Raw genomic sequence first — 21211 nt, forward strand, 5'->3', positions numbered from 1 at the left:
TCAGTTGAGCGGTTGCTCCTCCTCCTGAAAGGAAGCCCCGCCTCTTCACTGCCCCCCCAGCAAGTAAGCCCCGCCCTTTCTCTGCCCCCTCCCGCCTCCAGCATCAGCAGAGCGCTCTCTCGCTCTCCAATCACCTCTCTCCTCCTGTGACAAACCCCGGCCTGTCCCTGCCCTCCCATTCTTTTTCCGCATCATGTGATCTGCCGCGTCACGTGAGAGTTCAAGATGGCGGCGCCCGCTTGCTGAGGAGAGCCGGGATTTCTCGCAGGTGAGCCAGAGGCGCCTTCACAGTTTCCTATTATTATTATTATTATTATTAATATTAAGAATATTTATTAGATTTATGTTGCCCCCTGACCCCTCCAGTTTCCTACTAATATTAATATTAATATCATTTATTTAATTTATGTTCCCCCCAGCCCCCCTCCAGTTCCCCATTGCCCCCAAAGTCCCTCCAGTTTCCTAGTAATATTAATATTAATATATTACTATCCAAAGCCAAAGGCGCCTTCAGTTTCCTATTACGTTTTATTAATATTAAGAATATTTATTCATGTTGCCCCCAGACACCCCTCCACTTCCCTTTTCCCCCCCAAACCCCCTCCAGTTTCCTATTAATATAATTTATTTAATTTATTTTGCCCCACAGACCCCCCTCCAGTTCCCCAATGCCCTCCAAACCCCCTCCAGTTTCCTATTAACGTTAATATAAATATAATCTATTAAAGTTATATTCCCCCCAACCTCCTCCCCCAGTTCCCTGTTACCCCCCTCCACTAATATTAATATCATTTATTAAAGTTATATTGCACCCCAGGCCCCCCTCCAGTATCCTATTATTATTATTATTAATTAATTAATTAATTAATTAAATTTATATTGCCCCCTAGACTCCTCCCCAGTTCCCTATTGCCCCACAGAAATGCCCAGTCCCATGAGGCAGCAGTGAGCATTTCCCTCAGTTTGCCATTGCCCCAAAGACCCCCCACCAGCTTCCTATTGCCCCCAGTTCCCCATTGCCTCATATGCCCCCAGGTTCCTTGGCCTCGAAACCCCCACTGTCCCCAGAACCCCCATTTCCCTATTGTCCCACATGTCCCCAGTTTACTATTTCCTCATATGCCCCTCAGGTTCCTTGCCCTCCAGTCCCTCCAGCTACCTATTGCCCCACAGATTTCCCCCAAGTTCCCTATTGCCCCACAGACCCCACCAGTTCCCTATTGCCGCATACACCCTGCAGCTTCCTTGCCCCACAGACCACCACTGCCCCCAGACCGCCCAGCTTCCTATTGCCCCACATGCCCCCAGTTCCCTGTTGCCTCATACTCTCCCCAGGTTCCTTTTTCCCCAGAATGCCCCCAGATCCCTTTTGCACCCCCAGACCCTCCCCCCAGTTTCCTATTGCCTCATATACCCCTCAGGTTCCTTGCCCCACAGACCACCACTGCCCACAACCCCCCCCCCGTTCCCTTGCACCCCCAAGTTCCTTTCCCTCAGTACCCCACTGCACCCGAGAACCCTTGCCCCACAGAACCCACTGCCCTCCAGACCCACCCCCCAGTTCCCTATTGCCCTCCGGGCTCCCCCAAGCTTCCTATTGCCCTCCAGACCCCCCCCCCAGCTTCCTATTGCCTTCCAGACCCCCCAGCTTCCTATTGCCCTCCAGACCCCCAGCTTCCTATTGCCCTTCAGACCGCCCCAGCTTCCTATTGCCCTCCAGACCCCCCCCCAATTCCTTATTGCCCCCCACACCCTCCCAGCTTTCTCTTGCCCCACATGCCCCCAGTCTCCTATTGCCTCTTACACCCCTCAGGTTCCTTGTCCCCCCCCAGACTCCCACTACCCCAGACTCCCCAGTTCCCTACTGCTCCCCAGACACACACACACCAGTTTCCTATTGCCACTTCCCCATCTTTGGCCCCCGCTGCTACCCCAGGGAAGAAGAGAAGTTTATAAAATGTGCTGCGGGTTACAATCAATGGGGTGAGAAACGTGTGCGGGGTATTGCAGTGGATTGCACTCTGGGTGGACTGAAATCAAATAGATTGAAATCACAATTGAAATCACTCCTCTGCCAGACTAGATTTCAATCCTTTTTATGGAAAGGTTCAACCTTGCTGGCATCCTCTGAATATGGGAAATCGGAAGAAGGTTTCATTTATGGAATAATGAATTTTCAGAGTCTTTTTTATTCTTGAGAATTTAACATCACGAGCCGTGATTGCTGCCTTACCGGGGGCTTCCATAGATTGGATGCTCACAAGAGAGAGACTGTCTTGTCCAATTCAATTTAAATTTAAATTAGATTCAGAAGCAAGAAAAACGTGGGCCAGCTTTCATTGGAAAGGCTGTGTCAGCGGTGAAGTGGCGCAAGCTTTTCCTGCCCCGCCTTGGTCAGCTAACTTGCGTTTCCGGTTCTGTGGCCGCCCTTACAAATGCACAATTGATTTGTGCATTTTGGGAGGGGTGAGCATGAGTTGTGTTTCTGGCACTCATGCGTGCACATTCTTATTGGTGCAAGCATTCAAATATTATTATTATTGTTGTTGTTGTTAATAACAACAACAACAATTCAACAACAACAATTCAGCTAGGTCAGTGGGGGCAAGATGCCTCTGGCCAGGCGTTGACAGTGGATGTTCAGCCCGACTTCTGCTTTTTGGTGCAATTTAGCTGCCACAGCGGAAGAAAAAAACAGTTCTGCAGAAAGGAAGGGTGATGCCTTGCACAATCATCACAAGGAGCTCCTTGCACGGAGGCCAAGAGCCCTCCGAACTCAGCTGAAATACTCTCCAAGGAAGGGAGAGCTGGGAGGGACGCCGAGAGGCATCTAGTCCACCCTTGGGCAACTCAAAAATCCCCCCTGTCAATCACATTTGGATCGGGGTTGGGGTAGATGACCCTGGAACTCTTCCCTGTCTATCATTCTAGCAGGGGGTTGGACTAGATGGCCAGCTCAACCAATCAGATACCTTTCCAGCTGCAGGTTGGGCTGGATGACCCTGGAACCTTCCCTGTCTATCATCCTAGCAGGGGAGTGGGACTAGATGAGCAGCTCCACCAATCAGATTCCTTCCTGGCCATGGGTTGGGCTGGATGACTGCCCGGTGTCCCTTCCAACCTTCCTATAGGAAAGACTTGCCTCTCCTTCTCTCTCGCCACAGATCCTGGACTGGCGGCCGATGGAGGGCCGCCATTTCCGGTGCGGAAGCTTCCAGAGCAGCACCAGCGACGAGGACCTGGTGGAGGTCGGCGACGGCGGGACTCTCGACTTCTCCCTGGCGGGCGACGTACCCCCTCTGGACCAAGAAATGGCGCCAGGTGTGTGTGTGTGTGTGTGTGTATCACACAACATTTGACATTTGATTTTCCTCAGACGTTTTTGGCATTTTCCTCACCTGCTTAAAGATCAACCCATTCTCTGGGGAAATGACTTTGCTCTCCCGGGACTTTGCCCCTTCAACCCCATTCGCATTTGAGGCTCGTAATGCAATGGCTGGCAAGGGAGCCGCTGGTGAGATCTCAAACCCAGGCCTGTTGCCTCCTAGAAGAAGGGTTGAGCCAACAGATTTAATAAGAGGACACAAAGCAATTTATTGTGATTATATGTGAAAATTAATAGAAATTAATTTTTTTTAAGGGAAATTAATAGATTAATTTTTTTTAAAAAAATCAAATTTAAATTGGATTTCTTTTCTCTTTAAAATGGATATTTAAAATGAAATGCTTTTGGAGGAAAAATCTTTACAAAAAATTAAAAATAAAATCATCCTCTTAATATTGACAATATTTTGAAAGAATAAAAATTTAAATCCTCTCAGCAGGTTTCGCCTCGTATGCCGGCAACGGGTTTGACGAAATCGGCCAGATGCGCGACTTCCTGGAAGAGCCGCTTCCTGGAGTCGGGACTTACGAAGATTTCAACACTATTGACTGGGTGCGAGAAAAATCCCGAGATCGAGACCGGCACCGCGAGGTGAGGGTTCCAGGTTTGAATCTAGGTCTTCGCAAGTGGATATGGCTCTCTTCCAATCAACTGAGATCCAGATTCAAATCCCGTCGGGCTTGCGGTTCCAATCTTTTCCCTATTTTACAAAGAGATTCAACCTCACTGGCATTGATGTTCCATTTAAATCCCTATTTAAATCAGTGTGGCTGCTTTAAATCAGGATTCAAAACCGGGATTTAAATTAAAGATCAGTGCCTTGGAGGTTGAATCTTTCCATAATCATGCAGACTTTTTATTTTATTTTAAGGAAAGATTCAACCTCGCTGGCATTGATGTTCCATGTAAATCCTGGTTCGAATCTCGATTTACCGCATTTTTCGCCCTATAGGACGCACCGGCCCATAGGATGCACCTAGTTTTTTGGGGGGAGGGGGAAAATAAAGAAAAAAATTATCCCCCCCCCCCCAGCCACAGCTTCAGCGCGACTCGCGCTCCGGGCAGCAGGCTGCTATCCGCAGCCTAGGGAGCCCTGCAGGAACTCCCGCGGGCTCCCCAGGCTTGCGGATATCTGCTTCAGCGAAAGCCTGCAGTTGCCCTATAGGACGCACACAGATTTCCCCTTCATTTTTGGAGGGGAGAAAGTGCGTCTTATAGGGCGAAAAATACGGTAAATCAGCCAGACTTGATTTAAATCCTTTTTTTACAGAAAGATTCAACCCAGCTGGCATCTTCTTCATATTGAATTTTTACTTAAATCCCCGTTCAAACCCAATTTAAATCAACCAGACTTGATTTAAATACTGTATTTTTCGCTCTATAACACGCACCCGACCATAACACACACGTAGTTTTTAGAGGAGGAAAATCCGTAGGCATGCCACCCGTAGGCATTACCTCCATACCACGCACAGACATTTTCCCTTACTTTCTAGGAGGAAAAAAGTGAGTGTTATGGTGCAAAAAATACGGTACTTCTTTTTTTACAGGAAGGCTCAGCCTTGCTAGCCTCCTGTTAATATTGACAATCAGAGGAAAGTTTTCTTTTGGGAACAATAAATTCTTTTCATCCCCTTCCACGACATTTATCAGCCCAGAAGCTTTGGGAAACGGGTTCAAATCGGGAGAAGAAACAGCCCATTTTGGGGACAGTTATTTTTATCTTTATTTTCCCAATTTTCCCCAGTTATGGCCAATCTAATCCCATTTTTTTCCCTTGCCCAGATTACCAACAGGAGCAAAGAGTCGACTTTCGCCCTCATCCACAGCATCAGCGATGCCTTTTCAGGGTGGCTGCTCATGCTCCTCATCGGACTCTCAGCAGGTGAGAAAACAACAAACCTAAAAGAGGAATAATAAAATTATTATTATTATTATTATTATTATTATTATTATTATTATTATTATAAAATTATTATTATAAATAATATTATTAGATAGAATCACCTTTTTACAGCAACCCAATCAGTACAAAAAGATGTTGTAAATAGGATAAATTGATGGGGTGAATTTTATCTGCAATTTAGCGGAACCACCTGCTCCATCAGGGCCCAGTATGGGCCACATGATCTCCTGCAACGATTTTGCAAAGTTTTTTGCAGATAAAGTCACTCAGATTCAGGAAGAGGTAGACTCCACCGTGGAAGCAGGGCCGGAGCGGGAGAGTGCTAGTGTCCTGTCTAGTCAAGTTGCGTGGGATCAGTTCCAATCTGTTACCTCCAAGGATGTGGACAGGCTGCTTGGATGAGTGAAACCAACCACCTGTATTCTTGATCCTTGCCCATCCTGGCTGATAAAAGCTAGCCGGGAAGGGCTGGGCAATGGGCTTTGCGGGGTGGTGAAAGCTTCTCTCTGTGAGGGAGCCTTCCCAGACCCACTGAAAGAGGCGGTCATCAAACTGCTTCTTAAAAAACCATCTTTAGATGCAGCCAATATGGCCAACTATCGCCCACTTTCAAATCTTCCATTCTTGGGCAAGGTGATTGAGAAAGTGGTTGCTGAACAACTCCAAGCACGTCTGGAGGATGCGGCCCATTTGGATCCCTTCCAGTCAGGATTCAGGCCTCATTATGGGTTCTGTTCTCTCTCCCATGCTTTTAAACAACTACACGCAGCCACTGGGAGAGATCCAGCAGAACTTTGAAGGGGACTCGGAAACTACAACTAATCCAGAATGCGGCAGTTGGACTGGTGACTGGGAGCGGCCACCGAGACCACATAACACCGGTCTTGAAAGACCTGCATTGGCTCCCAGTACATTTCCGAGCACAATTCAAAGTGTCGGTGCTGACCTTTAAAGCCCTAAACAGCCACGGTCCAGTAGACCTGAAGGAGCGTCTCCATCCCTATTGGTCTGCCCGGACACTGAGGTCCAGCGCCGAGGGCCTTCTGGCGGTTCCCTCACAGCAAGAAGCCAAGTTACAAGGAACCAGGCAGAGGGTCTTTTTGGTGGTGGCGTCTGCCTTGTGGAACGCCCTCCCAGCACATGTCAAAGAGAAAAACAACTACAGTGGTACCTGGGGTTACATACGCTTCAGCTTACAGTTAATACTGCTTACAGACTTCGCTAACCCAGAAATAGTGCTTTAGGTTAAGAACTTTGCCTCAAGATAAGAACAGAAATCGTGCTACAGCGACACGGCGGCAGCAGGAGGCCCCATTAGCTAAAGTGGTGCTTCAGGTTAAGAACAGTTTCAGGTTAAGAATGGACCTCCAGAATGAATTAAATACTTAACCCAAGGTACTACTGTACTAGACTTTTAGAAAACATCTGAAGGCCGCCATGTTTAGGGAAGCTTTCATTGTTTGATGCATTACTGTATTTTAATATTTTATTGGAAGCCGCCCAGAGTGGCTGGGGTAGCCCAGCCAGATGGGCAGGGTATAAATAATAAATTCTTATTATTAGATATAATCATCTTTTTACAGCAAGTCCAGGCGGCTTGCCATACATATAAAAACACTATGTTCTTGATGTTTTATATGGGATAAATTGGTTTGGTGAAATAATAATAATAATAATAATAATCCGCATTGGCCCGAACATTAGCCGGACTTTCACTATTCAAATCGATTTAAATCAGCACTTAAATCACCATTTAAATCCCTCATCCGTCAGACTGGATTTACAGAATTTACTTTACTGGAATTTACTGAATTTAGGTTTTCTCTACTGAAAGATTCAACCTTGCTGGCATCCTCTTAATATGGGAAGGCCTGGGGGGAAACTGGAAAACTTAGGGGGGGGAACCAGGTTTTTTTCCAGAAGAATGGATATTAAAGCTATATCAAACTGTTTTTTCCCTTTTTCCCGGTAAAAAAAACCTGGTTTCCCTCTATTTTTTCGGGTTTCCCCCCTAGGCCTTCCCATGTCTATTGTGCCTGTTATTCTCTCCTCCTCCATAATTGTTCTTGCACCAAATTAAATAGTGATGGAGAGATGTCAAAGTGCTTTTTTAAAAAAAAAAGAAAAAGAAAATTAATCTGAAGGAATTTAAAGGATTTTTTTTTAAAAAAAAATGGGGAAAACTGAGAATTTTGATTTTTTGAAAATTAAATAGCAATATTATTTTTTTAAAAAAATGAAAATACACAGGGGCTTTGGTAGGCTCAATTGTCCCTTTAGCCCATTGGGTGATATAGATAGATAGATAGATGATAGATAGTTAGATAGATAGATAGATAGATAGATAGATAGATAGATATGTGCTTTTTTAAAAAAAATAAAATCAAAATACACAGGGGCCTTGGCTGGCTTGATTGACATCTCCACCCATTGGCTGACGGATCTGAAGGAAGGCGTGTGCCTCAACGGGTTTTGGTACAACCATGAACATTGCTGCTGGAATTCCCGAAATATCACTTTCCAGGACCGGGACAAATGTCCGGAGTGGCAGACGTGGGCAGAGCTTCTGACCAGAAAGAAGAACGGGGTGAGTGGCTTCCCCCGAATGTCCCCAGAAATAATTGCAAATTAAATCACGATTTAATTCACAATTTACCATATAGTGAAAACTATATACAGTGGTACATTGGGATGCAAACGGGATCTGTTCCGGAGCCCCGTTCGCATCCTGAATAGAATGTAAGATGCGACAGGGGATCTGCGCGTGTCACGTTTTGCCGCTTTCACGCATGCATGTGACGTCATTTTGAGCATCTGCACACGCGTGAGCGGTGAAACCCGGATGTAACGCGCTCCATTACTTCCGGGTCACCACGGAGCGCAACCCAAAAATACTTATCCTGAAGTGTATCTATCCCGTGATATGACTGTACACAATACCCCCTGGTGGCCAGGGTGAGAACTTCAATACATAACACCCCTCCCCACTGAGATAAGGCATTCATTCGTTACAATCATAGTGGTTCCATTACGTACAGCAGTACCCTTATTGGTTTCAATAAGACACATAAGCATATCGATTCCAGTTTTACGAATTCGCAGGCATAACTGTTTCACTATCAACTATATTGTCTGTAAGACTCACCATCACATATTATTTGACCCCATTCACCATACAGCTTTACATGTGCAGTTTGTCCAGTGAACACAGTCTTTTAAGTAAACTGGTCGCTTGGAAACCCTGCCGGACCACTGAGGGCCAGTACCAGAGTCCGGGTGGCCACCCGATTCTGGCTGCGATTGTGGTGCGACCAAATGTTCCCCAAGTTCCCTGGCTCTGCTGCTGTCAAAGGAACCGCCGCGAGCGGACTCGGTGGACGGTCAGAGGCCGAGTCTCTGGGGAGCCAGGCAGACCCACTGAAACGGCTTGGTTCGGCTCCACGCCCTCAGTTTGTAAGGAAGATGTAGGTGGAGCCTCACCTTCCATTAGCATCCGCTCCGTAGCTGGGGCCACAGTTGGGGGCACAGCAGTAGTTTCCAAATCCCCAACCCTGCGCCTTAGCTGGTCTATGTGCCAGTCCCACAAGCATCTGTTCTCGAGTGCCACCTGGTACGAACGGGGCCTTGTGACTCCCACTACCGTGCCTGGCACCCAAGGAACATTGCTGTTGGCATACAGATTTGAAAATAAGGGACCAGCAGCCTTGAAATAAGGGACCTGCAGCCTCACCTGTTCCAGGCACTCCAGTCTTCCTGTCCTCCTGCAGTCTGGTCAAACTCATGCTGGTAGCTTCAATAACACTGTCCAGCCAACTTTGTAACCAGAGGTTCAACTGAATAGAATCTGAATCACATGCACCACAAGGCCTATGCAGCCTCAACTTAAGATGGCTCCCCGGCTTGGCTTTGCACTGCAAAGTTTGCAGCAGCACGTGCAACAAAATGGCGTCCAGCATTCAAAAACCTCCTCAGCTTGCAGTAACTAGCCACACACACACAGCCTCCCCCCCCTCGCCACAAGATCGCCAGTCACCCACCATTTTAGTCAACCAGCTCCTTTCTTTTCCTCCATAAGTCAATCGAAGGAGCCTCCAAAACAAATTCAAAAGCCCCCCCCCCCGAGATCTCCTTTCCTTTTCCCCCACCATGTGCCCCCGCTCCAGATGGACCTTTTCACCGGCAAGGGTAAGTGGGCCATTGATGACGTGTCCATCCGATTCCGATCCGAGCACTTAGCAAAGGTATGTTCAGCTTCTGAGCCCCTCTGAGCCAAAGGCAGAAAGCCCAGCCAGCAGCCAAACGAAGCCTCAAAGACAACCACCGTCACCTCTCCGCTGGGAAGCACTGAGCAAAGGCGAGTCCCCAGGCAACGCAGCCGATTTGATCAGCACAAGGCATACAAGCTACACCCCCCCAGTCGTTCTTAGATTTCTTATTGGGTGAGCAACACAGCCAAGCAACACAGTTGGAGCCTCCCTCCTGCTTCCTTTGAAATTTAAGGGACATCCACCAATAAGGGACAGCAGCGGGACATGGCGCTGGAATAAGGGACTGTCCCTCCAAATAAGGGACGCTTGACAGCTATGCCAAGGAATGTCCCCCACAAAGTTCTGGGCAAAAACCTGATCCCCTGGAATAAAGGACCGTGGCGCGTTAGTACAGCCCGGGGGCTTGGCCACACCGGGTGCAGCTGGTCAAGGAGAGACCGGAGGCGGCAGCCCATTAGCAGTTCAGCCGGGCTCCACCCTGTGGCTACATGAGGGGTGATGTGCTGCATGAGCAAGTATTCAGCGACCCGCTCGTGCCAGTCCCTCTGTTCCAGGCACGCCAGTGCCTCTTTTGCTGAGCACACCATTCTCTCGGCCTGCCCGTTGCGGGCCGGGTGAAAGGGTGTCATTAGGGCATGGCGGATGTCCATCCCCAAGAGGTACATTTCAAAGGTGCCTGATGTGAACTGAGGTCCGTTGTCCGAGACGAGGACATCAGGACACCCATGTGTCGCAAAGAGGCCTCACAGCACCCGGATGACGGCATCGGTAGTGGTGGAGGGCATCAGGGCCACCTCCAGCTATTTGGAATAGGCATCCACCACTACCATAAAGGTCCGGCCATGAAAGGGGCTGGCAAGATCGATGCGCACCCTCGACCAGGGTGCCTTGGCATCTCCCAGGTGTTACCCTTAGCTGCCGGCGGTGCAGGTCTCAACTCTTGACATGCTTGGCAGGAGGCAACCCAGGAAGTGATGGCATCGTCCATGTTAGGCCACCAGACGTAACACCGAGCCAAAGCCTTCATTTTGACGATTCCCGGGTGGCCAACGTGCAGAGCCTCAAGGACACGTTGGCAGAGTCTTTGGGGAACCATGACTCAGTCTCCCCACAGTAGGCAGCTGCGGTGAGCTGAGAGCTCGTGCTGTCTGGTTGCAAATGGCTGGAACTCTGGTGCGAAAGACCCTTCCAGGATCCCCTCCACACCCAGTTGAGTACACGGTTGATGGTGTGGTCCTGGGCAGATGCGGAGATTACATTGGCGGCTGATACTGGAGCTGCTGGGAGGTCCTCAATTAAGAGGAGCAATGAAGCAGGAGCCGGGTCTTCCACAAATGCTGGAAAAGGGCAACGACTGAAGACCCTCGGCGTGGCCTATCTATTTTCCAGGGCGATGGACAAGCTGCTAGTTGTAAGCTGCCAGAAAGACAGTCCATCGCAGCATGTGTGGCGAGAGGACTGGTGGAGTTGGTCACCAGCGAGGAGGCCCAGGAGTGGCTTGTGGTCAGTGATGAGGTTGAAGGTTCTCCTGTAGAGGTATTCATGGAACCTCTTTACTCCAGCCACAAGTGCCAGTGGCTCCTGGTCAAGCTGGCTGTAATTCCGTTCAGCCGGAGACAGCGTCTGGGAGAAGTAGGCGAGCGGTGCTTTCCTACCATCTGGAAACTGGTGACTGAGAATAGCTCCAGTGCCAAAGGGCGAGGCGTCACAGGCAAGGACCAGCTACCTGGCTTCACTGTTCTGTACCAGCACACTGACCGATGAGAGAAGGGCTTTGACTGTATTGAAAGCTGTGTTTCCCGATGACCCCAGTACCTTTGTGATGGTACCTTTGTGCTGAGGAGGCGGTGTAGAGGCTCAGTTAGTGTGGCTTTGTGGGGCAGAAACATGTTGTAGAAGTTCAGAAACCCCAGGAACACCTGCAACTCTGACATGCTTTTTGGAATCGGGGCCTGCTGAATGGACCGGATCTTGGATGCCATCAGGTGAAGACCGGAGGCGTCGATAAGGTAGCCCAGGAACTTCACCTGGAGAACGGCGATCTGGCACTTTTCTTTTTTCACTTTGAGCCCAGCCTCCTAGAACCTGGTCAGCATGGTGCGGATGTGCTTGAACAGTTGCTGATTTGAGTCTGCGGATACCAAGACGTCATCAAAATATGACACCACGCCCGGAAGCCCCTGCAGGAGACGCTCCATGAGGCTTTGAAAGATGCCAGGAGCGACACTCACCCCGAACTGTAGCCAGCGGCACCGGAATGCCCCTCAGTGGGTGACGATCGTCTGAGCTTCAGCGGTGGCATCGTCAACAGGCAGTTGTTGATAGGCTTGGGCAAAGTGATCATGCTCTTCTGAAGTTTACTATACAACGGAAAGGAGCAGCCAAGCATACTAGGACTCAATTTCTTGACTTTAAGAAAGCCGACTTCATAAAACTTAGGGAAGTGCTGGGTGAGATCCCATGGACAGTAATACTAAAAGGAAAGGGAGTTCATGATGGCTGGGAGTTTGTTAAGAGGGAGATAGTAAAAGCACAACTTCAGGCAATACCAATGAGACGGAAACATGGAAGGTGCCTAAAGAAGCCAGGGTGGCTATCTAAAGAACTTTTAACTGAGTTAAGATTAAAAAAGGATGTGTACAAAAAATGGAAAAGGGGGGAAACCACCAAAGAGGAATTCAAACAAATAGCCAGCACGTGTAGACACAAAGTCAGAAAAGCTAAAGCACAGAATGAACTCAGGCTTGCTAGAGAGGTTAAAAGCAACAAAAAAGGCTTTTATGGGTATGTTCATAGCAAAAGGAAGAACAAAGAAACAGTGGGGTCACTCAGAGGAGAAGATGGTGAAATGCAAACAGGGGACACAGAAAGGGCTGAACTCCTCAATGCCTTCTTTGCCTCAGTCTTCTCCGATAAAGAAAACAATGCCCGACCTGAAGAATTTGGAGGAAATGATTCAGCAGAGGAAACACAGCCCAGAATAACTAAGGAGATAGTACAAGAATACTTGGCTAGTTTAGATGTATTCAAGTCTCCAGGGCCAGATGAACTGCATCCAAGAGTATTAAAAGAACTGGCAGATGTGATCTCAGAACCACTGGCAGTCATCTTTGAGAATTCCTGGAGAACAGGCGAAGTCCCGGCAGACTGGAGGAGGGCAAATGTTGTCCCTATTTTCAAAAAGGGGAAAAGAGAGGACCCAAATAATTACCGCCCAGTCAGTCTAACATCAATACCAGGGAAGATTCTGGAGCAGATCATTAAGCAAACAATCTGTGAGCACCTAGAAAGGAATGCTGTGATCACCAATAGTCAGCATGGATTTCTGAAAAATAAGTCATGTCAGACTAACCTGATCTCATTTTCTGACAGAATTACAAGCCTGGTAGATGAAGGGAACGCAGTGGATGTAGTCTACCTTGATTTCAGCAAGGCATTTGACAAGGTGCCCCATGATATTCTTGTAAAGAAGCTGGTAAAATGCGGTCTTGACTATGCTACCACTCAGTGGATTTGTAACTGGCTGACTGACCGGACCCAAAGGGTGCTCATCAATGGTTCCTCTTCATCCTGGAGAAGAGTGACTAGTGGGGTGCCACAGGGTTCTGTCTTGGGCCCGGTCTTATTCAACATCTTTATCAACGACTTGGATGATGGACTCAAGGGCATCCTGATCAAATTTGCAGGTGACACCAAACTGGGAGGGGTGGCTAACACCCCAGAAGACAGGATCACACTTCAAAACGACCTTGACAGATTAGAGAACTGGGCCAAAACAAACAAGATGAATTTTAACAGGGAGAAATGTAAAGTATTGCACTTGGGCAAAAAAAATGAGAGGCACAAATACAAGATGGGTGACACCTGGCTTGAGAGCAGTACATGTGAAAAGGATCTAGGAGTCTTGGTTGACCACAAACTTAACATGAGCCAACAGTGTGACGCGGCAGCTAAAAAAGCCAATGCAATTCTGGGCTGCATCAATAGGAGTATAGCATCTAGATCAAGGGAAGTTATAGTGCCACTGTATTCTGCTCTGGTCAGACCTCACCTGGAGTACTGTGTCCAGTTCTGGGCACCACAGTTCAAGAAGGACACTGACAAACTGGAACGTGTCCAGAGGAGGGCAACCAAAATGGTCAAAGGCCTGGAAACGATGCCTTATGAGGAACGGCTAAGGGAGCTGGGCATGTTTAGCCTGGAGAAGAGGAGGTTAAGGGGTGATATGATAGCCATGTTCAAATATATAAAAGGATGTCACATAGAGGAGGGAGAAAGGTTGTTTTATGCTGCTCCAGAGAAGCGGACACGGAGCAATGGATACAAACTACAAGAAAGAAGATTCCACCTAAACATTAGGAAGAACTTCCTGACAGTAAGAGCTGTTTGACAGTGGAATTTGCTGCCAAGGAGTGTGGTGGAGTCTCCTTCTTTGGAGGTCTTTAAGCAGAGGCTTGACAACCATATGTCAGGAGTGCTCTGATGGTGTTTCCTGCTTGGCAGGGGGTTGGACTCGATGGCCCTTGTGGTCTCTTCCAACTCTATGATTCTATGATTCTAAGTCCAGTTTAGCAAAGACCTTGCCATCACTCAGGGAATGCAGCAGGTGACTGAAGCGCCTTGTTGATTGTGCACTTGTAGTCTGCACATATTCTCACCGACCCATCCGGCTTAACAGGCGTGACAATGGGGTTTTCCTACTTGGTGTGGTCAATCGGCTCTGAGAGTAAATGGGACCCGGCGTGGCTCTAGCTTGATGGGGGAAACTTGCGGATCAAGGCTAAAGGTAATGGGCGTTCCTGTATATTGGCCTAAAGTGCCATTGAAAACCTCAACAAAGTCTTTGATTAGGCCATCAACCTCCACGTCAGAGATGCAGTTGATGCCAGTGACTTTCAGGCCGAGGGCATCAAACCAGTCTAGCCCTAGGAGGCTAGGCCGCAGGCCTTCAACCACCACCAGTCAGCAACCTGGAACTGGCCGACGTCTACCACAGAAATGTTGTTTCCCTGGCAGTCTCTCAAATGTATGTGGTGTGAGTTGAGTTGCCTCTTGGACAACTTGGGCACAAGTCTTTTGATGCTGCTCCAGGATACGACAGACAAGGCAGACAGTCAATCTCCATGTCACACGGAGCTCCTTCACTGAGCACGGTGACACGTAGGCGAGTTGGTTTGGCCAATCGTGAATCCGGACAAGCAGTGGCAGTTGGTGAGGGCGAAACAGCTTCCGTTGGCGGACCAGGGTGAAGACCTGGACTTGCGAAACGGTGAAGGTGGCGTGTCGGATGGAGCAGATCAGCAGACCTTAGCAATGTGGCCCCTTCTGGAGCATCACTGACAGATGGCGTCTCTGAATCGACACTTGACACGGGAATGATTGCCTCCACACCCAGCACATTCTAATTTGTCCTTGTACCACTGTTTGAACTTTCCGCGCTCCCGCTTCGTCTGGTACACGTCGTCTGGTACACTGCTGGCCTCCTCATGGTGCACTGGGATTGGCTTCTTATCAGGATGCAGGCTGCTGCTCTTGCGAATCTCCTGGGCAGAGAGTTCAGTTGCTTCTGAGGCCGCAGCCTCCTCAATGGTCTTCTGTGGTGTGAGGTCAGGCTTGGCGAGAAGACGCCGTTGCAGATGGTTGTTCCGAACACCGCAGAAAATTTGATCCATCAGGGCATCGTCTAAGTCTTGGAACTCACAGTTCAGCGCAGCTTTTCGGAGGGCGGCGATATAGTTGTTGATCGACTCCCGCTCTGCCTGGTCCGGTGGTAGAACGCATGCTGGACAGCAATTTTGGACGGCTTTGGAGCGTAGTGGTTTTTTAGCTTCTCTTTTAGCACGTCCCATGGTGCTGCCTGGACTGCTAGTGGCACAAAACTCAGGCCGTCTCAAACACCTCGGGCCCACAAAGGCTGAGGAATAGGCCCCACTTATGCTCCTCTGACCCTTTGTCAGCTCGTTTGCTTGGAGGAAGCAGGTGAACCGAGCAGTAGAGGCAAGAGTGAAGCCATGGTTCCGATGACGGATGGGATACAGTGCTCTAGCCAGAACGGTCAGCTCTGAATTGGGTTCTGTTCAGTGATTCTGCTCAGTGTTTCAGCTCAGTGATTCCACTCAGTGAGCATCCGAATCTGGCTGTGCTCTGATGTCCATCTAATCCTACCTTCGTCACCAGTATTAAGTAGTGGGTGGACATAGCAGACGACACAGAGTGGTTCTTTATAGTAAGCTGGAACAGAACTGAACAGCAAACAGCTCAGCCGGCCTGCTTTTATAGGCAGCCGGCTGTCAACACTGTAACAACAACAGCCCAGGGTTTCCTGTCTAAATTAACTGACGTGGACCTGAGTGAAAACTATATACAAGATACTCCTGGTGGCCAGGGGGAGAACTTCAGCACATAACGCCATTCACATTTTAAAGATTTAAATCCTATTTCAGTTGCAATTTCTATCGTGATTTCAATCTCAATGGAAATCCCTTGTCCGTCAGATTGGATTTCCATCCTTTCTTTATAGGGAGATTCAGCCTTGCTGTTATCCTCTTAATACAGACTGTATCGTTTTCAGAGCAGGGTGGATTTTATTTTGTTTTATTTAATTTATTTATATTATAATATGTATTTTATTTTATTATTCTGTTTTGTTTACTATATAATATTTTATTTGATTTTGGTCTATAATATTTATTTTATAATATTACATATTTTATTATTATATTATATATTATTCATTTTATAATATTATAAATATTATAAATATTTAAATTTATTCCAATCCAATCGATTGAAATCCACCATCAGTCAGACTTGATTGAGATTATCTCTTTAATGATAGGTTCAACCTTGCTGGCATCTGATTTTATTTTTATTTTTTAAGAAAATCGTTTATTTTTATCCCCCCAATTTTAGGGCGCCCTTGCCTACAGCCTCAACTACTTCATCTACACCGCCTGGGCGCTGCTCTTCTCACTGCTGGCCGTGCTTCTCGTTCGCGGTTTTGCACCCTACGCTTGTGGGTCGGGGATCCCCGAGGTAAGGCCAGCTAATCGATTATCAAGTCAATTTTGGTGCGACTTCCCACATGCTAGATTTCTGGCTGCAGGGATTTCATCCCCTCGTGCTCCCAAAATCTGAATAATTGTTGTAAATAACATGACTATCAACAGTATGAACTTAATAAATAATAATAACTCATAATGCATAGTATAAATAATTATATAAATTAAATAAGTACAAATTATTATCAATATTAATATAAATAAAATGAATAATACTATTATACTTGGATGGATCACTGCCTTGCCGTGGCGAAGGGGCTTGAATAACTCAGAGAAGCTATGAACTATGCCAAGGAGAGCACCCAAGACGGACAGGTCATAGTGGAGAGTTTTGACCAAACGTGATCCACCTGGAGCAGGAACCGGCAAGCCAATCCAGTATCCCTGCCAAGAAAACTCCATGGACAAAGACAACAGGCATATAAAAGTTATGACGCTGGAAGATGAGCCCCTCAGGTCGGAAGGCATCCAACATGCTACTGAGGAAGAGCGGAGGACAAGTACAAGTAGATCCAGAGCTGATGAAGTGGCTGGGCCAAAGCCGAAAGGACGCTCAGTTGCGGATATGCATGGAAGCGAAAGGAAAGTCCAATGCTGTAAAGAAAAATATTGCATAGGAACCTGGAATGTAAGAACCATGAACCTTGGTAAGTTGGATGTGGTCAAAAATGAGATGGCAAGAATAAATATTGACATCCTGGGCATCAGTGAACTAAAATGGACGGGAATGGGCGAATTCAGTTCGGATGACCATCATATCTACTACTGTGGGCAAGAAACCCGCAAAAGAAATTTAGTGGCCCTCATAGTCAACAAAAGAGTGGCGAAAGCTGTACTGGGATGCAATCTCAAAAATGATAGAATGATCTCGATACGAATCCAAGGCAGACCTTTTAACATCACAGTAATCCAAGTTTATGCACCAACTACTGGTGCTGAAGAAACTGAAATTGACCAGTTCTATGAAGACTTACAACACCTTATAGAAGTGACACCAAAGAAGGATGTTCTTCTCATTATAGGGGATTGGAATGCTAAAGTAGGGAATCAAGAGATAAAAGGAACAACTGGCAAATTTGGCCATGGAATTCAAAACGAAGCAGGGCAAAGGCTAATAGAGTTCTGTCAAGAGAACAAGCTGGTCATCACAAACACTCTTTTCCAACAACACAAGAGACGACTCTACACATGGACATCACCAGATGGGCAGCATCGAAATCAGATTGATTATATTCTCTGCAGCCAAAGATGGAGAAGCTCTATACAGTCAACAAAAACAAGACCTGGAGCTGACTGTGGCTCAGATCATCAGCTTCTTATAGCAAAATTCAAGCTTAAACTGAAGAAAATAGGAAATACCACTAGGCCAGTAAGATACAATCTAAATCAAATCCCTTATGAATACACAGTGGAAGTGAGGAACAGGTTTAAGGATTTAGATTTGCTGGACAGAGTGCCTGAAGAACTACGGATGGAGGCTTGCAACATTATACAGGAGGCAGCAACGAAAACCATCCCAATGAAAAGGAAATGCAAGAAAGCAAAGTGGCTGTCCAATGAGGCCTTACAAATAGCGGGGGAGAGAAGGCAAGCAAAATGCAAGGGAGATAGAGAAAGATACAGGAAATTGAATGCAGATTTTCAAAAAAATAGCAAGGAGAGACAAGAAGGCCTTCTTAAACGAGCAATGCAAAGAAATAGAGGAAAACAACAGAATGGGAAGAACCAGAAATCTGTTCAAGAAAATTGGAGATATGAAAGGAACATTTCGTACAAAGATTACCATAATAAAGGACAAAAGTGGTAAGGACCTAACAGAAGCAGAAGACATCAAGAAGAGGTGGCAAGAATACACAGAGGAATTATACCAGAAAGATATGGATGGCTCATACACCCCAGGTAGTGTGGTTGCTGACCTTGAGCCAGACATCCTGGAGAGTGAAGTCAAATGGGCCTTAGAAAGCATTGCAAATAACAAGGCCAGTGGAAGTGATGGTATTCCAGCTGAACTATTTAAAATTTTAAAAGATGATGCTGTTAAGGTGCTACACTCAATACGCCAGTAAGTTTGGAAAACTCAGCAGTGGCCAGAGGATTGGAGAAGGTCAGTCTACATCCCAATCCCAAAGAAGGGCAGTGCTAAAGAATGCTCCAACTACCGCACAATTGCACTCATTTCACACGCTAGCAAGGTTATGCTTAAAATTCTACAAGGAAGGCTCAAGCAGTATGTGGACCGAGAACTCCTAGAAGTGCAAGCTGGATTTAGAAGAGGCAGAGGAACCAGAGACCAAATTGCAAACATGTGCTGGATTATGGAGAAAGCTAAAGAGTTCCAGAAAGACATCTACTTCTGCTTCATTGACTATGCAAAAGCCTTTGACTGTGTCGACCACAGCAAACTATGGCAAGTTCTTAAAGAAATGGGAGTGCCTGATCACCTCATCTGTCTCCTGAGAAATCTCTATGTGGGACAAGAAGCTACAGTTAGAACTGGATATGGAACAACTGATTGGTTCAAAATTGGGAAAGGAGTACGACAAGGCTGTATATTGTCTCCCTGCTTATTTAACTTATATGCAGAATTCATCATGCGAAAGGCTGGGCTGGATGAATCCCTAGCCGGAATTAAGATTGCTGGAAGAAATATCAACAACCTCAGATATGCAGATGACACAACCTTGATGGCAGAAAGTGAGGAGGAATTAAAGAACCTTTTATTGAGGGTGAAAGAGGAGAGTGCAAAATATGGCCTGAAGCTCAATATCAAAAAAACGAAGAACATGGCCACTGGTCCCATCACCTCCTGGCAAATAGAAGGGGAAGAAATGGAGACAGTGAGAGATTTTACTTTCTTGGGCTCCATGATCACTGCAGATGGTGACAGCAGCCACGAAATTAAGAGACGCCTGCTTCTTGGGAGGAAAGCAATGACAAACCTAGCCAGCATTTTAAAAAGTAGAGACATCACCTTGCCAACAAAGGTCCGTATAGTAAAAGCTATGGTTTTCCCAGTAGTGATGTTTGGAAGTGAGAGCTGGACCATCAAGAAGGCTGATCGCCGAAGAATTGACGCTTTTGAATTATGGTGCTGGAGGAGACTCTTGAGAGTCCCATGGACTGCAAGAAGATCAAACGCATCCATTCTTAAGGAAATCAGCCCTGAGTGCTCACTGGAAGGACAGATTGTGAAGCTGAGACTCCAATACTTTGGCCACCTCATGAGAAAAGAAGACTCCCTGGAAAAGACCCTGATGCTAGGAAAGATGGAGGGCACAAGGAGAAGGGGACGACAGAGGACGAGATGGTTGGACAGTGTTCTCAAAGCTACAAACATGAGTCTGAACAAACTGCGGGTAGCAGTGGAAGACAGGAGTGCCTGGCGTGCTCTGGTCCATGGGGTCACGAAGAGTCGGACACGACTGAACGACTAAACAACAACATTATACTTGAAATATACAAGAAATATGGATCCCTAGATTTCTAGCTGCGGGGATTCCCTTCCCTCCTGCTCTCAAAATCTGACTGGGGATTTAAATCGCCGGGATCTTTTCAACTAGAAATGTGACTGGGGTTCATAATAAAAATTAGTAATTATTATTATTATAAGCAACATGACTTTCAATAATGAGAAGATAAGAAATAAATAATTATGCATAGTACAAGTTATTATATAAATAAAATAAGTATAACAAACGTGATGAAGAAGATAAATATTAATATAAATAAAATGAATAATAATCAATATTAATTTTTATTTATTTATACTTATATTCTTTATAATTACAAACCATAATAAATTGGAAAATAATGATAGAGCATAAATCAGGCATAGGCAAACTCCGGCCCTCCAGATGTTTGGGACTGCAATTCCCCTCATCAATGTCTTCTATAGATCTGTTTGGATGTTTTATTCAGTTCATACTTTGATATTTAGTATTTGGCAGTTGACCCATTATGGTAATGTTGGAGACTTTGCAAGAACTTCTTCACCTATGAAAACACATTCTGGATTTTTCTGAAGGGACATTCTAGACAAACATTTGGTGATGATGGTAATTGCAGTCCCAAACATCTGGAGGGCCGGAGTTTGCCTATGCCTGGCATAAATGATAACATGATAAATAAAAATAATGATAAATTATAATAAAATGATAAATAAAAAATAATGAAAGAATTGAAATGATGATAAAAAATGAGAGCGTGCAAATGATAATAAAATGATAAAAAATAATAAGTATAAATTATAATTAAAAAGATAAATTATAAAAAAGTGTTATGTACTGAAGTTCTCACCCTGGGCCAGCAGGGGGATACTGTAGATAGTTATGCAAATGAAGGATCGAAAGTGATGTTCAGTGATTGGATAGTTTGTATGCAAATGAAGGATCAAAAGTGACGTTCAGTGATTGGATAGTTTTAGAAAATGGCAACAGTTACATAGTTCTGGAGCTCTATATAAGCAGGCTGACTGAACTCCTCAGCCAGTTCTGTTCCAGCTTACAAATAAAGAGCTGCTTTGGAAGAATCACTGTGTCGTCTGATATGTTCGCCCACAACTTAACAAAAAGGATGAATAAAAAAAATATAA

The 21211-nt window shown here is 46.2% G+C and overlaps 1 protein-coding gene across 4 annotated transcripts in view; it reads left to right on the top strand.

Moving 5' to 3' along the window:
- LOC310669079 (H(+)/Cl(-) exchange transporter 5-like) overlaps window positions 1-21211 on the top strand; it is a 31053-nt gene that overhangs the window by 627 nt on the left and 9215 nt on the right. Inside the window, exons 1-6 of one of the 4 annotated variants that reach the window (XM_083422598.1) lie at window positions 133-268; window positions 3165-3321; window positions 3825-3976; window positions 5171-5270; window positions 7688-7878; window positions 16472-16594. In XM_083422598.1, coding sequence (XP_083278724.1) covers window positions 3183-3321; window positions 3825-3976; window positions 5171-5270; window positions 7688-7878; window positions 16472-16594 — 705 coding nt within the window. In that variant the 5' untranslated portion in view covers window positions 133-268; window positions 3165-3182. Of the gene's footprint in view, window positions 1-132; window positions 269-3164; window positions 3322-3821; window positions 3977-5170; window positions 5271-7687; window positions 7879-16471; window positions 16595-21211 lie in introns of those variants that run through there. The other 3 variants (XM_083422596.1, XM_083422597.1, XM_083422599.1) reach the window with 3 other exon arrangements.

The sequence above is a fragment of the Podarcis tiliguerta genome, assembly GCF_965153285.1.
Source record: "Podarcis tiliguerta genome assembly, chromosome: Z".
Taxonomy (NCBI): domain Eukaryota; kingdom Metazoa; phylum Chordata; class Lepidosauria; order Squamata; family Lacertidae; genus Podarcis; species Podarcis tiliguerta.